Below are 23072 nucleotides of genomic sequence, written 5' to 3'. Positions count from 1 at the left end.
TAAATGAAGCAAGGGTATAGAGTAACATTCAAGCTATTTTAAGGAATTAATACTTTTTTTCACAGTTAATTTTTGTTTTGTCATTTTGGTTATCAAAGATGCATTTTAAGGGATAAAATGATTGACTACAGGGGGACTTTATGTGGTTTTGTAGTATAGTGTAAGTAAACAATATTCCTCTTACAATCAGAAAATGGCATTTCAGACTCATAAAGCAATGTGTATATATTAAGAATGTTTATTCCAAAATTAGTACTTGATACATAAATAATAATTTCATCATATGGATTTACTAGACAATCAGAACTTCAATCATGCTTTCTCTGATTAATCACCGATTCCAAAAATTACAATATAATTTTTTTTTCCATACATGAGTTGTGCAAAGAAAATATACACTAGAAAGCAATTGTACACTGACACAAAATATATAACAATTCATCTGAAGGCATCGCACAATTCCAAGAATTCAGTGAGAGATTAAGGCCATTTGTACAGTTATTTTCCTGTTAGTTTTCTATTTTATTTTTTTACTCAAAACACTAACAATAACAAAAGACCTGGTGAATCTCTTGTAAAACTGTACATGCAAACATAGTGCACATAATATTTAGATATGAATAGCATACAATATAATATTTGGATATCTTCAGTAAACAAATTTCATGTGAGTCGAGTCACAAATTTAAAAACACTTCGATGATGCTTGCCAAGGTGACACACACACACACACACACACACACACACACACACACACACACACACACACACACACACACACACACACACACACACACACACACACACACACACACACACACACACACACACACACACACACACACACACACACACACACACACACACACACACACACACACACACACACACACACACACACACACACACACAGGTGCATACTTACAGGTGAATGGGCTTGCCAAAGTGGCAGTTGCCGTGGCACCAGCAATGCAGAGATGAACTAAGCTGAGGGCAAGTAAAGGAATGTTGAGAGCCAACATTCCCAGAAGAGAGATGCTATGGTCAACTGAATCCCAAGGTGAAGTGCTGCTTTTTCACACATACATCATTTTTCAACTGTCACTTTGTGCAGTTCACGCTTACCAAAGTCAAGATGAGGAAAAAACGAGTATGACTGAATTTGTTTCTCAAGATCTTAAATCTTGATTTAAAGGGGTACGCTTACATGATGGAAAGTTTGTAGACAAATATAAATTGTGCCCAATTATGAATTTCTTTTATTTTTATGAGTTGAGTAGATAGTGAAGGAAAAGCAGTCTACAGAGTATTTTTAAAATAATATTATAAAATGGTTAGGATACCAAACTTGCTTCTCTTTTTTCAGCCAATTTTGCAATTACGCTTAAGGTGATTTCTAATGATTATAAGTCAGTAATTAAGCCTACCAATAATTTACATACTTTTTGTTATTACACTACCGTTCAAAAGTTTTTGACCTCTAAGATTTGCAATGTTTTTAGATCTGTGATGCGAAGCAAACTTTTCAGCATCACTACTACTCCAGTGTTCAGTGTCACATGATCCTTCAGAAATCATTCTAATATGTTGATTTGATGGTCAAGAAACATATATATGATTATTATTGATGTTGAAAACAGTTGTGTAAAACATTTTTTTCAGGATGCTTTGATGAATAGAAAGTAAATATAAATGTCTTTACTGTCACTTTTGATCAATTTAATGCATCCTTGCTGAATAAATGTATTCATTTATTTAAGTTTTTTTCCCAAAAAAACATAAATAAAAAATTCTTACTGACCCAAAACTTTTGAAAGGTAGTACAATGTTGCAAAAGCTTTCTATTTCAGATAAATACTGTTCTTTTGAACTTTCTATTTATCAAAGAATCCTAAAAAAATGTTTTACACAACTGTTTTCAATATTGATAATAATCATACATGTTCCTTGAGCATCAAATCATTATATGATTTTTGAAGGATCATGTTACACTGAAGACTGGAGAAGTGATGCTGAAAATTCAGCTTTACATAACAGAAATAAATTTCATTTTAAAATATATTCACATAGAAAACAGTTATTTAACTGTTTAATAATATTTCACAATATTACTGTTTTTTTTTGTATTTTTAATAAAACAAATGCAGCCTTGGTGAGCATAAGAGAAAATTATCATAAGCCGTTAAAAATCTAACCATTCAAAAACTTTTGAAATGCAGTGTAATTCTATTTTGTGACTTTTGTTTCAGCATTTCAAACCTAAAATAATTATATTTGACATACAAATAAATTAAATTATACTTCTTTAGATTTTGTATGTTATAACATCGTAATAACATTGCAATAACATTTTAGCTGTAATGACATTGTAATACCATCATTATACATTTCTTACATAAATACTTTTTGTGTTGAATATTGTGTGTGACAAAGCAGCCCAACTGGAAAGACAATCCTGAATTAATTCCAGAACAGGAGTTAAACAGGGAATGTTCCCCCTCAACATGAGGCTGTTACCCAAAATAGTTCACTACACTAGTGTGTGATGAAAAAAATGAGTTGCTACATACTAGAAGATTCACATTTGCTATGTGTGAATGTTTTAGAACAACAACAAAAAAATGTTATAGCATTTTGCAATGGTAATGGTAAAAAGAAAAGAAAAAAAAGAACTCTAAATGAAGTGACATTTCTGTGGTGTTCCAGTTTTTCCAGAATATTTGGGTGAGTTTTGAAGACTTTAAATAATGATTTTCCTGATACTAGCAGCACATTTCTAAAATAATAGGATCAAAAATAGTTCTAGAAAAGACCTTTGTAAATTAGATGTATAATTCTGCATCTTATCAGATTTCAAAACTTTAATATTCTTATTATCTTTGGGCAACTCTACTAGGTACTGATTAAATATGATTAATTAATCTACATGTTATTGGAAAAACATCACACAGCATCACCAAATCAATAGAAAATGACAAAACACCCATACAAAGTTTTAAGACAGAAAATAATAATGGCATCTGTGTTTTTGACCACTGGGCTCTTATTTGAGAGCAGCTGCTCAGATTTAAATGTAACGAAGCACGTTGAGTCCTATGAGGTTCTTTATACACAATGAGGTGCCCGTCTAATGTGCTTGTGCCAGGGCAAAAAAAAAAAAGAAAAAGAAAAAGAAAGAAAGAAGAGAAAGTGAGTAAGAAAAAGAGAGAGAACAAGAAAAGGCCAAACATGAACGTTGCACAACATGCATCGCATGCCTGAGCACACCATTTCCATGCAAGAAATGTGGTTTTCCGCAACAACATCAGCCGCTGCGACCTGACGGGCTTGGCAAAGATAACACGCCGCGAGGATCATGTTGAAGATATACACATATAAAAGTTCGATTCAACAGTAAGAAAATCATTAACATGTAAACATTGAGTGAGAGCTCAGAGAAGAAAGAAGAGGAAGAGATAAGAAATGACGGAAGAATTCTACTTCAAATTTATGTACAACAGTCCATTTGAGACTGGTGATTTGTTAGCCTTTTCCCAGTCTGAGGAAGAGGAAGCTGCTCTGCTGTTCTGAGACATGGCGCAAAATCGTCAGCTCGTTTTTTAGTCGTTCCCTCATACACTTTCACCCTTCTTTTCATGGTGAGCCAGAAACGTGCAGTTCATTCTATAACATGGCTCTCAGAAACAAGCTAGCCAGGCATTGAGAGACAGAGAGAGAAACTGAGAGACATCCTGACAGAGAATGCCTGTAATGGAAGTAAACCTGTCCTCAGAACCCTGTCTACGCATGGTGTCCATCTACAGCCCCCATAGTGCAAAGAGAAAGGGACAGAAAGAGCTGAGAGCTGAGGAAACCTTCATCTCACTGAGTGATTTGAGAGATTGATACTGAGATACTGCAAGGCTCGCTCCTGGGCCCATTTCAGATCTGAGTTTGCAGCGGGTGTCCGGGTGGTGTGTACGGAGGGGGAGCGGGAGATGGCTTGATGCCTCTGGTCCTCATATAGGATAGGAACTGGTCTGGGATCTCGGCAAGAACGTCTTTGGCCAGGCGGGCCATGCTGAGGATGTGATTCCCAGTGCGATCGATGTAATCTCTGAATGGAACGAACTGCAAAAGCAAAAAAAAGTATATTTATTTACTTATGTTCACAGACTGTTTTTTATTGTTCTGTGGAAAGAAGATTTTTTTTTATCATTCTAAATTTGCTTTAAAATGCTTGAACATACAGTATGGATTACAGTAATTGCTCTTAAGCATGTTCAAATATAATATGCTAACATTCTTAATTCAACTATATGGTCGGTATTCTAATAGGGCTGCACGATTAATCGAAATTTAAACGCACACGATTTTGCAAAGGCTGCAATTTTTATGCACAGTTTGTCAGTTAAGCATGGCTCTGTGATCATTAGTAAATGCTGCTCCATCTGAAAGCCACAGGGCGTCTCATGCAGAAACTCCAAATATGCCCTGCAGAAGTAAGATAACGCACGATTAAGACGCTTTGATTAAACATGACTAACTCTGTGTTCACAATTAGCTTCAAAATTCGCTCACGAAAGATTTGTGGACGCTCTGACGAATGTTTGGTCTTTTTAAAACTGTACTTAAAGGGGCCACAAAGAAGCAGGAGGTATTTGTGCATACTGACCACAAGTAGGGTATAAGTTAACCTCATGAAATCTTTTAAATGTGAAAGTAAGAAAGGATGGACGGAACTTAACAATTATAGTTACATGTTTGCTAACGAAATAAACATATTAAAAGCCATTTGTGTGGTGTGGCTTTTGTGTTCAAGGTTAAGATTATAGGAGTTTAAACATGCAGTTTATAGGAGACGTTAACATTAACATTTATTTGTGTGAAACCTACATTACAATAACTGTCCTGGTTGAAGTGCAGCATTAATGCAATTGGTCAAATCGGTGTTGTTTTGAGCAATTGCATTCCTGCTGAAAAACAAGCGTTCTAGCGTGAAAAGTGCCGGCTGTGTAAACGCACAGTAATAAACACACGACTACCACAATATATGGTTTAACTGAGGTATTCAAGCCTTCTTGGGTATTTTCATGATAATAAAGTATATTTATACTTCAATGCTAATCGACATAGTCTTTATGACTGTATAGAATACTATGAAATATGTTGTGTGCCTTATTCTGTGTAGAAGCCACATCATCTCAGAGAAGGATGTTTTCAAACACTCAACTGTCGTTATGAAGAGTTTGGAGTTAAAAACGTGTTATTAAATGTTGTCTTTTGTTGGACAAGAGGTTCATAAATGCCTCTCATGTTTGAAAAGATGTTTGACGCTCGTTGCTTATTCAAATGCACGTTATAAGCGACTCAAAATCGCAGTGCTTTCAGATGGAGCAGCATTTATTACTGATCACAGAGCTGTGCTTCACTGACAAGATGTGCATTAAAAAAAAAAAAATCACAGCCTTTGCGATTTCATACAACAATAAGCCAATGACAATAAGTCAAATAATCCAAATAAGCAACAAGCCAAATCGGTTTAAGCACGACTGCAGGTAAATTGCGGTTAATCATGCAGCCCTATAGGTGAATGTTATTTAATACAACACAAAGTCCAACACCCATGTCAAAAGTAAAAAATATTACATACTGTGCGTGAAACACCGCACGTCAGAACGCTAGCATAATATAATTCAACATGCATGTTAGCAGTAAACAAACATACATGATACAATGGAAAATAAATATGTAATAACACATTTATACATAAAAAAAAGTTGTGGTTTTGGTGGTACATGGGGAAACAGACCAATTTTGAGGAATGTTACGAAATACATTTCTATGTAGAGTAGATTTTATGGTATAAACACACTCTTTATGTTGACTTTCATCAGGGGAAAATAATCTGAAGCAGGTCTCGCATTTATCTGCATTTCTGTGAGAATTTGCAAAGCTGAAAAGAGCAATTAACCTGAAATGAGGCCACAGCTATCGAATGCTCAGCATGCCAATCAACTCAAACGCCTTTGAGACTGAGAGCCAAATTATCCTAAGAGATACAGCTGCTTCTGAGAGCCCTACACAGCCGATTAGTTAAGAAAATCTGGGCTTTTAAGTATGTGTTGGCCGCCGGGAAGCCAGATCCACTGGAATGTGTGTGTATGTGAGGGCACATCTAATTGGACAAGCCTCCCTAGCCACCTATGATAGTTGATCATGCACACTGCATGTTAACATGCTTCCTAACAAGCGTGGGGCGACCCAGGAACATAATGATGACTTCCTCGGCTATAAGAAAAAGCATTAAGCATTAAGAAATGAGATTTTGAGAGAGACTGACAGAGCTCTGTTCTTACTTGTGAAAAGCCAGCAGAGTTACAGTAGGTCAAAATTCAGAATGCTAATATAGACTATATGTGTGTTTCATGTATGACCGTAATGGCTATAGAGACCTGGATAAATTTCACAACAAATTTGAACTACCATGTAGAAGTATATTTTTAGCATTAGCATTAAGGGCCAGATTTACTAACAGTGCGCCAGCACAAACCCTCTTTATTTTGTAATAAAATGTGGCTTCCTATGTGGCCAAAAAAATTCAGATAAGGATCCAGTGAAGGATCCAGCGTGTTGCAGGCAATTGCGAAAGGCTGTCCGAAGAACCGTAGCTATGGAAAAACACCTCGACTGAACATTTTGAAAAATCTCTGTGTTTGTAGTCAACATTTCAAGTTGGATAAGCACAAACAGTGTTTAACGCAAACAGAGGTGGCGAAAAACTGAAAGAAACTGCCATTCCGCCAGTTAATTTGGAAGAACAAGAAGATCTTCTGCCCAACCTCCAAAAACGCTGTTGAGTATCAGTAAGATGCCTGTTACATTGTTTTAAGAGTAGACATAGTGCGATAAAACTTTTTTCAATAACTGTTTTGATAACCCTCTGTTGATCCAACTGTCCAATGCGTGAGGATACAAAAATGCGGAAGTACAACGTGCAAACATTGCGCCAGGCGCATGGTCCAAAAGGGTTGTACCTATTCTCTTAATGAGTCATCATGGGTGTGTTTTGGGTGTAATGTGCAATCAACTAATCTAAGTCTCATCTCCCATTCCTTTTAAAAGCGCTTGCATCATGGCGGATTCGCTATTTACATGGCGGAATTTGTGAGCGGAAAGACTGAAACCTTCTCCAGAGAGGAATTCATTTATTTTTAATATTTAAAAATGTTTATGTGCTGCTGCGCATCCCTGTGTGTGTAACAAGCAGAGTGTACACATGTTGTGCACCCACCTATAGGTGAATAGTACTAACGCGCCCTTTAAATAACACAAAAAATACTGTTCAGACGTTTTCAGTTGCCTCAAAATAGCAACGCACCAACAACGCTCCTGAACACACCTCATTTTCAGATGGGCGAACAGATGGGCGAACAGATGAAAATCTGTGAATTTACATTAGTCCTTGTCTTTTTTGCGATGTCCTGTATTAATACTGATGGTTTAATGCTTGAAATACTTCAGATGTGTTATTATACCTGTACGATGTCTCTCTCAGCATATCTACCCCTCGATGAGATTCTGACTTCATCACCATCCAACTCGATCATGGCTGAGGACACAGACACAAACAACAGATAAGAAACACGCATGACCGGAAATCATGTGCCTGAGTGCCTGTGATTGTGTGTTTTGAGTATTTTAGTCTTGTTTCATTATTACTAAACCCATCTGCATTACTGTCAGTGCAACGAGGGAAACGGCTGTCACATTACATGCTCATTTACTCTGCAGTAGTACACAATCCTTTTATCCACTCAAGCTCAAGACCTGAGCTTCACTATAAAGCAAACAGCACATCTAGGGGGTAAGGGGTGTGTGTTGTATGGATAAAATGAGTTAAATATAAAAATGAGGATAACTAAAAAATATAAGCAAAATGAAATCTATAAAAGGAATCTAAATAACACTAACTAAAAGCCTCCACTTCTTACCATCAAACTCGGCTGGTCCAACTCCAACGATAATAATTGACATGGGAAGACATGCAGCCTGGAGTGAAAAAAAAAAAAAAAAAAGCAGATAAAATAAACATTTACCATAACTACTATGCCTTTTTTATCTTCCCAAAATCTCAATCTGTAAATATGAAAAGATTAATTATTAACTACCTGTCATGATACTGACTTACACTGAAATAAGTGCATTTTCATAATGGTTTAATTTTTTTAAATAACATTTTAATGACAATAAACACTGGCTAATAAAACGCTTTTAAGTGAAAATTCTTTATTTTTGTTTATGGTGAAATACAAAATTATATTACTGACTTACATTAAGTTACAATTTGGTTTGTGAAAGAAAATCTATTGATTAAGTATGTATGGTCTCATTTATACCTGTACGATAATAATACAAGTAATAAATAATTACTTTTTATGAATCTTTTTGTCTTTGAGAATATTTTTAATTAATATTAAATAATTTTATATTTGAACAAAATCATGAATATAATTTGAGAAAAAACAACAACATTTAGCTTTAACAAAGTATTTTTAAGCTGGTCCAACGTATAGTTTGTTCAGTGTACAACATATCAGATATCTAATAAGGTCTATGTAAATAGTGATATATTAAATAATGCTATATTTACCTATAATATCCATATATATACATTTTTTATTAATAATATAGTATTAAATAGTAATATTTAAATATATTTATTTATATTTTTAATACAATAAATTTCAAACCGCACAAATAAGTCAATTTTTTTTGTGTCTTAAAAGTTACGTTGAATTTTATGCAGCTAATTTTTCAGGTTTATGTGTGTGTATATGTGTGTGTATGATTGGTTATTGTTTCTGTTTGTATTTATTTATGATATTGTATTTATCAGTTGAGTTATTTATTTAGTATTTTTTAACCGGACCTCAGTACCTTATTTCGTTCCAACTCATGTACCATGTTTTTGGAATGACAATAAAAATCCTTAATCCTTAATTTGTTTTTAATTTTTAACTTCAAAATAAATATTCATGGTCCAAATACAATCCACAAATCCTACAATCAATATAGTGAAAATTGCAAAGACCCACTAAAGAACATTTATTTTAAGAGCAGAATTTTGTTGATCAAGAGCTGTAGTAGACCGGACACCCACATTAACAATGGACTCTTTTGTCTGGGCCATATCTGATATCACTCCATCCGTGATGATGAGCAGGATGAAGTACTGTGATCCGTCCTTTACTGAGGCAGCGTATCTGCACGAAAGAGCACATTGTTATATTCATTAAACATCTCATTACTGGGGGATATGCAGTCAAAGCCTCTGGATTGTAATATCATTTCGTTGTATTACTACACTGCAGTCTGGCATCCCAATTATTTCCATCAGCTTATGAGGAAAATAAAGTAATCAGAAGCAGTAATAACGAGACACAAGCAAATATATTCTGCACAGTTAATTTGTCTGTGGTTGTAACAAACCTTTCCTCCGATACAAATCAAGCCAATAATAAAATATTATATCACATTAATACAACATGCAGCAATATGTGAGCATTACTATTTTACATGATGTCTCTTTGTAAGTAATGTGTAGTTCTGGTCAACTTTAGAAATGCAATTTCTCTAATAAGTGGTTAGAACTGGAATTGGTGGAATTAATAAACGCTCTCATTCACTGTAAATCAAAAATGATTTTGTAAATAAAAACAAAGATTACTGGAGTATGTTTCAAACGCTATATGTAGAATTGAGTGACACCGGTGGCCATTAAGTGAACTGCAGGCATCAATTTATTGCTCGTGTTTGCACTCATATGCACAGCCGTAACCATGTTTTGAATATTGGGGAGGACCAATTTTTTTATTTTTTTTATAACGCATAAAGAAACAGAACAGTGAATGAAATTCTAGGTCTAATTCTAGTTGGGAAATCATCATTTTGGGACTATTTTCAAGAAATATTTGCATTAATTTCTGTCAAATATATCATTAGCCTTGAAATTCTATTTCAGTTTCCTTTACGTTCCTACCACTCCCTTCCGGGACCAGGTGGTGAACATGCAAGCACTGCCCTCGGAGGAGGCAGACCCAGCCCTGGCTTTTCTCTGTCCCGTCCACGCTCTGCGGTTATACGTGGACAGAACGAAAAGCTTCAAGACCTCAGAACAGCTCCTCAACCACCACCAATTTGCAGCATCCACTTGGACAGAGGCCAATGGGCAAATTTGACCAGGATGCCGAGGTTAAGCCCCTACTCTTTTTCCGAAGGACATTCTGGGATTTTTAATGACCACAGAGAGTCAGGACCTCGGTTTAGCGTCTTCCGCCCTAATATTGGGGCCTGAGAGATCTTGCGCAGGGCACTGGAAGTGACTGTAACCATGGCGTTTTCCATAGGGATCCCAATTTGACGGTGACGTCGGATGTACGTCGAACATGACCAACTGAAAGGGAACAGTCTCAGTGATGTATCTAAGCCTCATGATTGCTGTGTCACCGCTGTTCAGCCGAGTCACTAGCTCGGCTCCTCAGTGTAAAACAATGTGCGCTGCATCTACTTCCGCATTTATACCCGCACTGCGGGGCGGGGCACGAGATGCAAATCCCACACGCCAATGTGCATTGGCTCGTTCAGTATATTACTTAGATGATAGGGCTCCGACGTACGTCTCTGTTCCCTCCTTCAGAGAACGAGGGTTACATACGTTTTCCTACTTCAAAATTTCACGTTTAATTCAATGTGTTACTTGCTGTTTCTCTGTAATTGTGTAATTGTCAAAGTAAATCCTACAGCAATTTATTTATGTTTTTAGTGTGGCAGTTCGTAACTATTATGTTTTGGCGATCTGGTGGTGAATTTGTACGGATTTGTAATATCTCATCCATACGTTTTCATACAGTCCAAACGTTTTCATATATGGACCTTCATGCTTACCCAGCAAACATTTGGACGTCTAATGACCGTTGAAAAGATGTCCCTCTGACACCTCCCGTCATGGTTGAAAAATAGTCCCAAAATAAAGTTGAACGGATGTATCTGAATACATTTTAGGAAATGTTCTGTTACATATGTTTTACAGATTTATGCCATCCTACCGCGACTATTTTTGGCCAGGGATACAACGTTGCCGTTGGACCAATGTTTGCTGGGTAGTGAATTTTTTTTTTTTACATAACTTTGGCAGTCCAACTATATACACATTACATACATTTACATACACATTTAATAAAAATAAAGAGTAAGTTCATCATGTCTTATCAGGGTTTATCCAGGGTTCCCACTCTTTCATGAACACCAGATTCAAGGACTTTCAAGGACTTTTTCAAACACCATTTATTTTATTTCAAGCACCTATCAGATTCATAACCCAGCATATTTAGCATCACGAAAGACCTCTTAAAGTAGGCTACTTAAAGGAACACGCCGACTTTTTGGGATTTTAGCTTATTCACTGTATCCCCCAGAGTTAGATAAGTCCATTCATTCTCATCTCCGTGTCTGGTTGTGTCTCAACTCTGTCTGACGCACCGACCGCTAGCCTAGCTTAGCACAAAGACTGGCGGTAAACGGCTCCAGCTAGCCTACTGCTCAATAAGTGACAAAATAATGGCAACATTTTCCTATTTACATGTTGTGATGTGTATAGTTACATCGTGTACTAAGGGCGACAGAAAATGAAAAGTTGTTATTTTCTAGGCCGATACGGCTAGGAACTATACTCTCATTCCTGCGTAAAAATCAAAGAGCTTTGAGCTGTACCATGGGTGCAGCGGCGCAATGATATTACACAGAGCCTGAAAATAGTCCCAGCACGCTCTCTGTGCAAGCAGGTCGTCACATTGGTTATGTTGATGGAAGTTAGCCTATTTTCAGGCGCCGCGTGATCTCATTGCTCCGCTCCACCCATGGTACGGCAGCAAAGTTCCTTGATTTTTACACAGAAATGAGAGTATAGTTCCTATTATAGCTAGCCATATCGGCCTAGAAAATCGCATTTTCATTTTCAGCAAGTGTATGTACTGCTCTCCATCGGTTCAAGTTTTTTTCCCCCGCTACCCCTCCACCCCCCAAACATAAGCAACGTTTCATTCTGTCTTTGATAGACAATTTTTTAAATAACACCATTCTAAACAAAACGTATTTCAAATTTAATTCAAGCACTTTCAAGGACCTATATTTGTTTTCAAGTACTTCCCAGGCCTTGAATCCATGTGTCTGAAATTCAAGTACTTTCAAGTACTTTCAAGAAGCGTGGGAACCCTGTTTATCAGGTCTCTCCTCTCCCACACTCTTGTTGTTCAGACACTTGACACCATAGCCTCCTTCAACTCTGTGATTTGTGTTTCACGTGGTCTGTGGTGAAATATCTACTACAGACTTCAGTGTGAGGAGAAAGGATGAAATGGTCTCGGCAAATGTTTAGCAGCCCCTACTTTCTCAGATCAGCTTTGGTGGATTAAAGCTTTGGAAACGTAATGTTCCATTGAGGATTTAGAATATGCTGTACACAGAAACGCTCAAAACATTTCTTCACCTGTCAGTGCAAATGTGCAGATTTAAAAATCCTCTTGAGGACACACTGGCATTTTGTGAACTACAGGACATTGAAAACACACATAACTGGAAACTACGAGCTGAATTCTTTTTTTAATCGAATATACATTATAAAGCTCAGTGCAATTAATCCATTATCATCAACGTTCCAGAAATAGACAACATCAGAAACAAATTTGTGTTACGGTGAAATATTAACATGCATTTCCCTCATTTGCGTATGCTGTCACAAAGATTTAAACTATTTCAACCAGTCTTTAGAACTCACAAATATTTAGAGTTTTCATTTTAAACCCTTGTAAAATGTGATTATTATAATATTATGATATTAGTATGCATACTAGAACTTACAGCTACTATGAATACTAAAGGCTTGTTCACACGCACAAACAAATGGCAACAATCAACAGTTGTTGGGTCGGCACTTGTCAGTCTCGGAATGTGGTGGACGGAAACTCTGACATAATCGTAATTAAATAAGAAACATTAGTTAATCTGTTATGAATGAATATTCATTTACAATAAACAACTGAATATTTAACATTAACATAGATTAATACATGCATGCTGTTCACTGTTAGTTCATGATACCTAATGCATTCACTTGACACAGAGTAAAGTTTACAGTTGTGTTTATTGTTGGGGAAAGTTACTTTTAAAGTAATCCGTTACAATAATGTGTTACTCCCTAAAAAGTAACTAATTGCATTACTTAGTTACTTTATATGGAAAGCAATGTGTTATGTTACTTTTGTGTTACTTTTTCTTATCTAGGCTGGGATTGCTTGTTTATTTTTAACAACAACACCAAAAAAGTTAGATTTTTGGCAAATGTACAGGCCCTTTCATACCACAAGTGAAATTAATAAACCTTAGGCTGAAGGAAATGCAAATTCATGCATTCACGCAAACAAACCAGCTGTGCTGCCATTCTGGATTGCAGAAGAATAGGATGCAGGCGAAGAAAGTTCAACACTCTTACTTCAGTAATAATAATAATAATTAATAATTAATAATAATAAATTAAACACAAATGTGATGTTTAATTGATGTCATTTTTTCTTCTTATTATGGTTGAATTGGATCATCGAAGGTCCGCATCAAAGACATTGGTTAATAAAGTAAAATTAAATACATAAAGTATATTTGTATTATTTAAAATCTTTAATTATTGTATGTTTGCGTAATATTCTGGGATTGCATTTCACTGTTTTATTAATTTTGAGGAATCCTGAATCTGTTTTTGTGCAAGTGAGATGAGTAATGCAATGCTCACATTAGTCTAGAACTACAATAACCATCATATTTAAACAGCGCACAGAACGCACTTATTCTCGATTTCTCTCAACATGGGGACAGGAGAGGCATCATTCAATAAATGGGAAAACAATGGCTTGCAATGAGTACAATGCGTAACTTGCATTACTCATTTGAAAGTAACTCAGATATTTTGTTGTAAATTTAAAAGTAATGCATTGCTTTACTACTTACTTGAAAAAAGTAATCTGATCACGTAACTCGTGTTACTTGTTATGTGCTGCCCCAACACTGGTTATGTTTCCCAATATTCTGAATACAATGTCAAAATGTTGAATTGTTGGCATTTGTTGCCACAATTTGAACCAGCCATAAGTTTAAGATTTTGCAACCATTTTTCAATTTCCCTAGTAACAAAAATGTACACAGTGGAAAGTCCAGGCAAACAGCGCATAGCTTTAAAAGAGCAATATAAAAGCAGTTTATTATTAAACTGCGTGGGCGCGACCTACGGCAAATACACAGAGAGAGATTAGAGCGGTGCAGTGTGACAGATCTGTCTTCAGCACAGATGAGTGGACACCGCAGTGACTATGTGTGTGTGGAACACAGGGGTGATAATGACTTGATGGACTGTCCTTTACTTCACATCCTCAGAAAATCCATGAAATGGACATATAATTAGATACACAGTGTGAGGACGTGTCAGTCCACTGACTGTTGGCTCCCTTTAAACCATTAATTAGTGTGGATTTAACATGGGATTTGTGAGCATACAGTTCTGAAGTGCAATAATGAAACATAATGAGTTTTAGAAACATGTTCAAGTGTAAAAACAACCATCATATGTTGTAATGAATATGAACCAATTTAATAACACCTGTATAAAAGTGTTGAGTATGAGTGTTTTAGCAGATCACAGGGATATACCAGGTAACATGGTATATGTGATCAAAACTGAATTATTTACTAAATATCTGAAAGAATAATTTCGGCCGCAATATTGCGCAACAGCGATTGTTCACTTTTAAAGGTGCAGTGTGTAGTATTTATGAGGATCTATTGATTGAAATACAATATTATATACAGTACATAACAATGTTTTCAGTGGTGTATAATGACCTTACTTAATGTACCGTTATGTTTTTATTACCTCTTAGATTGAGCCATTTTTATGTAAATACACCGCGGGTCCCCTTACAGTGAAATCGCCATTTTGCGCTGTCATGTTTCTACAGTAGCCCTAAACGGACAAACTTCTCTACAGAGAGTCACTCTCTGCTGTCTCCGACGACGACATCTTTGTCCTGTGTCAACCCCCGTAGCTTCTCTATTACCCCTTTTCAACTGAGGCAGTGCTGGTTCGGAGCCAGAGCCTAGTTTCAATCGGTTCTTTGTCTTTCCACACCCAAAGCACAGCTCAGAACCAGGAAAAGTGGTCTTAAGTAGCACCAAAACTTTGCTAGTCTAGAACTAAGAACCGCTTGAGTCAGGGACTGGGGGTGGGGTTACCTTGACCAACAAGACGAACACAAACTTGTGACCGCCATTTTTTAAAAAGCAGCTAATCGAGCTAATAGGCAATCTTACGCATTGGGATTGGCATTTAGAGACATTGTAAACTCTGTTGGAGTTAGGTAACGTGTCAGGACCCACTCATCGCCATAATCATACTTTAGACCTAATATTGTCACATGGAATAAATGTTGATACCGCTAAAATTCTGCAGCAGAGCGATGACATCTCAGATCATTACCTAGTATCATGTATACTTAATTTAGCTAAGGCTGCAAAGCCGTGCCCTCGCTTCAAATATGGCAGGAATATCACTGCTGCCACTAAAGATTGCTTTGTAAATAATCCTCTTCATCAGTTTCCTCTCCTCAGCATCGAAGATAGCCTAGAGGAACTCGATGTTGCAACAGAAACTATTAACTCTCTCTTTTCCAGCACTTTAGACACAGTTGCTCCTGTGCGCTTAAAGAAGATTAAAGAAAATAGTCCAACGCCGTGGTACAATGAGCACACTCAGGCCCTTAAAACAGCAGCCAGAAAAATAGAGCGCAGTTGGAAGAAAACAAAACTGGAGGTTTTTCGCATTTCGTGGAAAGAGAGCATGATCACATACAGAAAGGCCCTAGGTATTTATTCGATACAGTGGCTAAATTAACCTAAAATAAAGCTTCAACTTTTGATGTTTGTACACAGCACGGCAGTAATGACTAGTAGTAACTACATTACTGATCTGCCCACATTGTCACTGTATGATAATTGAAATGAGCTAGATGACATCACTGTTTTCTTTAGAGCGGCTGTACAGCCGAATCAAATTCTGTTGCATTATTTTCCAGTTTAACACTGTGAAGCTGCTTTGAAACAATCTGCATTTTAAAAAGCGCTATATAAATAAAGTTGACTTGATTTGACTTGATTGATTTTGGCTGCTCGATTGTAATCTCTGTCTATACAAATTACGGCGAGCTAAGCAAATAAATTGGATTCGCTGTATTTTGATGCCGATGTAGGATCGCAAAGCCATGTGCATCAATAGTAACGCAACGTTCACCATTGTTGATGGAAGGCTTGTTCGAGATGCATCGGCGCTGTACAGACCGATCGCCGTATGACATCAAAGTACAGCGAGAGTATACGACTCCTTATGCTTTTGAATCGTTCATGCGGTATTTTGATATCATACGCTCATCGCTGCGCAGCGCCGATGCATCTCGAACAAGCCTGGTGTGTTTCCCGCTGCCTCGCTAGCGTTGCTGAGCCTTGATTCTAGACTGAAAAATATATATATTAATTATATTCTCACTTTTTTATAGAAGGTAACACTAGTTAATTACTTAATTTCTGGGAGAGGTTTTCAGTAAACAGATTAAATTATCCAAGTATATTATATACATAGAACAAATAAGTTACATAAAAAAAATGACAAAAAAATATCCTTGTGTTTTATTTCCTGAGGTTCTTAATTTCTGAACACTCATACAAGATCTCATTAGTCATATGCATTTTGGAGTTTTTATAGTTAAATGATTCGCCTTTCACTAGACATAACTGTTTGTGATGGAACCACACTTTTTTACGATACCTGAACATTTCAATGTGATCTCTTCATTTTAGAAACATCCAATTTGTTAACGAAAGCCTCTTTTGAGTCAGATTTTCAATAAATTGATTGATCCAAAACCAGTGCTATACTGGGGGAAATTGTGCCTTATCCATTTGCATTTCCATGCCAAACAAAATAAAAGAGAAAGATGATAATTTCCTGACAAAGTGTTCATTCTCTGAAGAAAAGAGCTAGCGGTGAATGCAGCAGGCATTGTTATTATGTTGATGCTGAAATACGCTTAGACACTTTGCGCTGCAATTGAAGCATAATGAATCCCGTCTTTTATTGCTGCTGATAGAAATGTAGACCCTCAGGTTCTCGCAGCCCCACAAGCTGTTAACAATATCCTTTAGACATTTTATTCTAACTTCTAACAGTGCGAAATACTAAGTTAAGTATCTCTAGAAAACAGTATAGAGCTTGGATATTAGGAATAGGATAACATAAACGTTTCAAATTCTGCCAATAACAATAGGACATGGAGATTTCCCAATAAATGTATTGTATACTGTATGTATATGAATATGAAATGTATATTTCTAAAATTATTATTTTCATTCTACTTCTCTGTTCAGCTTTTGCTGATTTGGACAGTGCACATTTAGCCTATTGATTTCTGAATACACCTTTTTAACTACAGCTCTGTTAGTCACAATGACCATTTTTTTTCTATTTATTGTATTTTTTTCAGTTGAGAATTTTTTTTTTTTTTTTTTTTAAATGTTACCGTTGCTTTTTAAAACCAAGTCAGAAATCATAGGGATAATTGTTGTTATCTTATATTGAGTTTTGTTCAAACTTTATTTAATTCAATACATCCACAATAGCAAATATTTACCACATATTATTTTCATAATTTCTTGTGGTTTTATAACAATGACAATATAAGCTGATTAATTCATTTTGAAAACAGCATGTTCAGGGGGTTCATGGCATCAAAAAGATTTAAAACCCATAATTTAAGGCCTTGTCCATGCAATTCGACTAAATGTTAACCCTCCATCTTTTATATTCCTATTGGGAACTTACAATTTCAGATCTAATTTTCAGGCCATTGTGCCACATTTATGATAGCCTTTTAAAGTTTTCCTCTCATCATTTGATGGATGATACAGACCAGGGATGATCTTATTTGGGACAGCATAAGATCCAATCTTAGAGTTTTACCTCGGCAAGTCTAGCTCCATGGCTCATTTAAAGTGATTTAAAGGTCATATTTCACACCTCGGAGGCCATTTCGGATTAGATTACCTCTGTGTAACTGTGACACAGTTTGTTTGGATGATGCACCTGGGGGTTTATGCACGTTTTGAGAATATTTGGCTGTTGCCAATCTCTGAACATGTGAAAAATCTGTATTGTTGCAGGTTGTTGTTTGCTTGCTTCATTTCAGCAATTGAAGAAACCTTCAAATGCAGTTTATACCAGTGTTTCTAGCCATATATCGCTTCTAGCCATCTAATGTCCACCATACATATACAGCTCTGGAAAAAATTAAGATACCACTTAACATTGAGAAATCAGTGAAGGCAGTGGGCAGTGAAAGCTGGCCCATGTGGTCCAGGCAATACTGTATCTCAAATTGCCCAAGAAGTTAATGCTGGTTCTGACAGAAAGGTGTAAGAATACACAGCGCATAGCAGTTTGTTGCGTATGGGGTTACATAGCTGCAGATCAGTTAGGGTGCCCATGCTGACCCCTTGTCCACTGCCGAAAAGCGCCAAACGTGAGCATCAGGTCTTTATGGCCGGCTGCGTGTGCGATGCCAACCTGGGGAACACATGGCACATGGCAGATGCAGTGTGATACTTTTGGGAACATTCTGCTGGGAAACCTTGGGTCCTGCCATCCATGTTGATGTTACTTTGACACGTACCACCTACCTAAGCATTGTTGCAGACAATGTACACCCTTTCATAGAAACGGTATTCCCTATTGGCTAAGGCCTCTTTTAGCAGGATAATGTGCCCTGCCACAAAGCAAAAATGGTTCAGGAATGGTTTGAGGAGCACAACAACGAGTCGCAAGATGGCTCTAATCAACTTCCTCTGATATGAAAAGATAGATGGCGAAGTAATATTAGAGACATGAAACTAGAATCAGTATCTTATGGACAAATGGTCAATATACAAAAAAACTCCACCATTCAGCGACTGACCAATCAGACTCAACTATTGTAGAGAGCAAAGTAATAAGAAAAGATAAACACTTACATTAAGATTACTTTAACTGTAGTTTAATAATCGAAACTATTGGATTATGGGAAAAGGCCTGCTATGCTGTGCAACTATGTGAATGCATTTTGAGTATCGTTGCGGTCACAAAATGTATCAGATAGCAATTTTAAAGTATGAGCCAATTTTATCATTACCACAAGGGGCACTAAAGCTGAAATTTAGTGTAAAGTGTTTTCTTCAGCCTTCTCTTTCAGGACTGTCAGCATGTTTATGATTTAAAGGTAACCCGCCCCCTTAAATTCGGTGCAAAACTTTTCGTCCTTATTGTGACAGATGAGTAAATTGGCTTCTTGAATGAGAACATATGTAAGGCAGGACTTGACTTTGTCCATTGTGAATCAATTGGATCATAGAAAGTGGCTGTTGCAACCTAAGGGTACATTTACATGACAACGGTGTATTAAAAACTTGTTTTTCTAACATGATTGATTGGCACATATTTGTGGAAAAAAAAGTTTAATAAGCACTACAACGATCCAATAAAAAATAAGAATCGTCAATTTGTTTTTTTTGGGAGGTTTGTTACCACCATAGTAATCCAAGAATCTATGTACAACATGACTTGCTGAAGATAAAAACACAAAATATGTTTTTGAAATGTTCTGAATGTACCTGGCTACATGGTTGATGACAGGCGAGAAGTTGGTGGGACCGTAGAGCTGAACGGACTTTAGACTCTGGTAATATGCTTCCATGACTCCATCAATGCCATTGCAATATGGATTCTGAGGGTTTCCATTCTGGAGGAACATAGAAAAAAATATTGTAAAAAAGGGTAGACATCTGCAGTAGATGTGATAACTCACAATGGAAAGTCCACATTTTAGAGACATAAATAGATGTTTACATTTCTTTGAAGAAAATGTGAGTGCCACTTGTAAGGTTGCCAGGGTGTTACGTGGTTGCTATGAGGTGTTCTGAGTGGTTTTTAGAGCATTGCAATTTGATTGGTGGGATGTCATGGGTGGTCGCTAAGTGGTTACCTCAAAAGTACCCCCTATTCTCTATAATATTCTGGTCTCTAGACATGCCTCAGTTTCATCTTTCAATGTAAGTCTACAGAAATGTTTTCGCCAGTTTCATCATTTATCAATTGTTCCATGTCTTTGTTGACTGCACAATAGCATTCAGTTCACTCTCTCTAAAACTACTGATATTGTGTATCATCCTACTCTTGTCATTCCATGAGAGCTTTGTTTCTTGGATGGAGTAAAGAGACACTGAGATGTTTGAGATTTTTTTTTATACAAGTAGAGGCTTGTATTTACAAGGGATCTGTCAAGTGTATATGTCTGAAACCCTGTTCTGAAATTGAATGCTTTTTGAAAATGTTCTGTCGGGAGACACATAGGGAGAGAACATTCAGAAGCATAGATGTCAAAAAATCCTCACAAACTGGATATTCTGCATATCTACAGTGTGTTAAGCTAGCGCTGCAGGACAGGTGTTTTAGGAGTTGCTTACCAGGGCAAACTCATGGGATATTCTCCCATCAGGAGGCAGTTTGGCTCCGAAGCCCAGTGCAGGGAACATCTTGTCGCTGTCATAGTCCTGTATGATCTCCCCCACAGCTTTGAGTGCCATGGCGTAGGCGTTGAGCTGATAGGGACTCATGTAATGAAGGGAAGTGGGCTGGGCTGGGTTGCCTGGGAACCGTGTGAAAGAAAATGTGTACTTTTAGTGCAACTTAACCATTTGACAGGTAAAGCTTGGCAAAACACATCATATAAAGCTATAAAACAATTCATATTCTAGTTTTCAATTTAATTGTAATTTTATCTTTTTTAATATATAATAACCATGATTAACCCGACAGTTTAAAATACATACATATTCATAGCTACATTGAAGAGTATATATTATAACCCAAATAATGCATGATACTCTATAAAAGCATTACTATGTATAGGTACAAATATGATGTATTTTAGCAATGTTTACAGTTATTTACAACTAATCATAAGGTAATAATAAGGTACATTAAATGGTTTGACTATTAAATGGTTGGTCTGCATGTACCAATAAGTACCATTACTATTACAGAACATTACTATTTTTAATGTTGTCTAATGCTTATCAAGCCTGCATTTATTTGATAAAAACTGTAATATTGTGAAATATTAGTACAATTTAAAATAATGGTTTTCTGTTTTAATATACTTTAAAATATAATTTATTACTGTGCTCAAAGCTGAATTTTCCTCAGCCATTACTCCAGTCTTCAGTGTCACATGATCCTTCAGAAATCATTCTAATGAATTCTAATGCTCTAATGATTCATTCTAATTCAAATCATTCTAATCCAATCATTCTAATGCCGATTTATTATCAATGTTGGAAACAGTTGTGCTGCTTAATACTTTTGTATAATCTGTGATACTTTTTTGAGGATTCTTTGATGAACAAAAAGTAAAAAAGAAAGAAAGAAAAGCATTTATTTAAAATATAAATATTTTCTAACTTCCTTTCAAAGTTTTTTTTTAATTGTATAAATTAAATTAATTATAAAATAAATTAATGCTTGTATTCAGCAAGGATGCGTTAAATTGATAAAAAGTGATAGAAGAGATTTATATTGTTAGACAAGATTTCTATTTTGAATAAATTATGTTATTTTAAACTTTTTATTCATCAATGAATCCTGAAAAATCACAGGTCCAAAAAATATTAAGCAGCACAACTGTTTCCAACATTGATAATAAATCAGCATATTAGAATGATTTCTGAAAGATCACGTGACACTGAAGACTGAAGTATTGATGCTGAAAATTCAGCTTTGGATCACAGAAATAAATTATATTTTAAAGTATATTCAAATAGAAAACCATTATTTTAAACTGTAATAATATTTCATAATATTATTTTTTTCTGCAGGCTTATTAAAATAGTAATGTTTCCAAACTTTTGTTAAGGAGGAGTAGAAAATATAAAAAAATGTAGTTTTTGCATACTCTGAAGTGCTGATATTATGAATCCAGAGGCAAAAAAGAAAAGCTAGTGATGTATAAAAATAGATTTGCCAAGTATTGCCCTGTAATTCAGATGGTTTTGTGGTATTCCCTTTGAATCCGCAAATGAATTTAAAAGGCAGGCCTCTTTGTATGATCACACAGATCAGAGCTCTTATCGTATTAAACCTCACTCATTATGATAGAGGACAGCTATTACTGGCTCTTTTTCATGCCTCATCTGCATACATTTCAATAATTTCAAGCAGTCTTCTGATGGAGACGGCACTCACCATTAGAAGCTGTGAAATCAATCGCCACTGTGAAATTAATCTGAGTCCTGCACAACAGAGACAGAGAAAGGTAATGGTTATTTTAGTCATGCTTCAATCTTGTGGACATTAAGTAAATTCATTAAGAAGTGGATATGGTTATAAATACAGCCTCTTCAGGAGCTTATATGGAAATGAATTAATTGAGCTGTCATTGAGGGGGACTCTTAAATGCAAGTGTAAAAGATTGTGTTTAAAATATGTTAATGTGAACCATAAAATTCATGTAAAATGTCATGCTGTGATGTACAAGACATTTGTGCATTGTGAACCACATTTTCCAGAATGTAAGTCACTTTTTTATTGTCTGCAACAATATTCAAAGCGATATAAAGCAATTAATGTCAAGCATGCAAACTATGTACAAATCGCACACATATGGAGAGGTATGTGAACATGAGTTTATTTGTATAGCACATTTCCACACGCTTTAGAGTATTATGTTGTTAGCTTAGCAACATGCTAACTTTTCAATTTAATATAACATTGAGTCTAACATGCGGAGTCCAATTTGGTTTGCATCACTGATCCTTTAGAAAGTAAAGTGTTCCAAATCACTACCTTTTGAGATTCAATTTCAGTTAGGATGCTACTTTATAAGGTAGCAGTAATGTAAGCAGTAGACTGCAAG

General features: G+C 36.0%; 1 protein-coding gene across 1 annotated transcript in view; it reads right to left on the bottom strand.

Annotated features, from left to right (window-relative positions):
- Window positions 1–1267: 1267 nt before the first annotated feature.
- The window catches only part of LOC307126812 (copine-8), a 153514-nt gene continuing 131709 nt past the window's right edge, over window positions 1268–23072 (bottom strand). The window contains exons 14-20 of the mRNA XM_079817530.1: window positions 22403–22449; window positions 20626–20807; window positions 19774–19901; window positions 9143–9245; window positions 7974–8031; window positions 7518–7591; window positions 1268–4110 (exon numbers count right to left, since the gene is read on the bottom strand). Of these exons, the coding sequence (XP_079673656.1) occupies window positions 3922–4110; window positions 7518–7591; window positions 7974–8031; window positions 9143–9245; window positions 19774–19901; window positions 20626–20807; window positions 22403–22449 (781 nt within the window). The 3' untranslated portion in view covers window positions 1268–3921. The remainder of the gene's footprint in view (window positions 4111–7517; window positions 7592–7973; window positions 8032–9142; window positions 9246–19773; window positions 19902–20625; window positions 20808–22402; window positions 22450–23072) is intronic.

The sequence above is a fragment of the Gobio gobio genome, assembly GCF_949357685.1.
Source record: "Gobio gobio genome assembly, chromosome: 5".
Classification (NCBI taxonomy): domain Eukaryota; kingdom Metazoa; phylum Chordata; class Actinopteri; order Cypriniformes; family Gobionidae; genus Gobio; species Gobio gobio.
The sequence above is the reverse complement of the archived record's forward strand: the minus strand, read 5'-3'. Positions and strand labels throughout refer to the sequence as shown.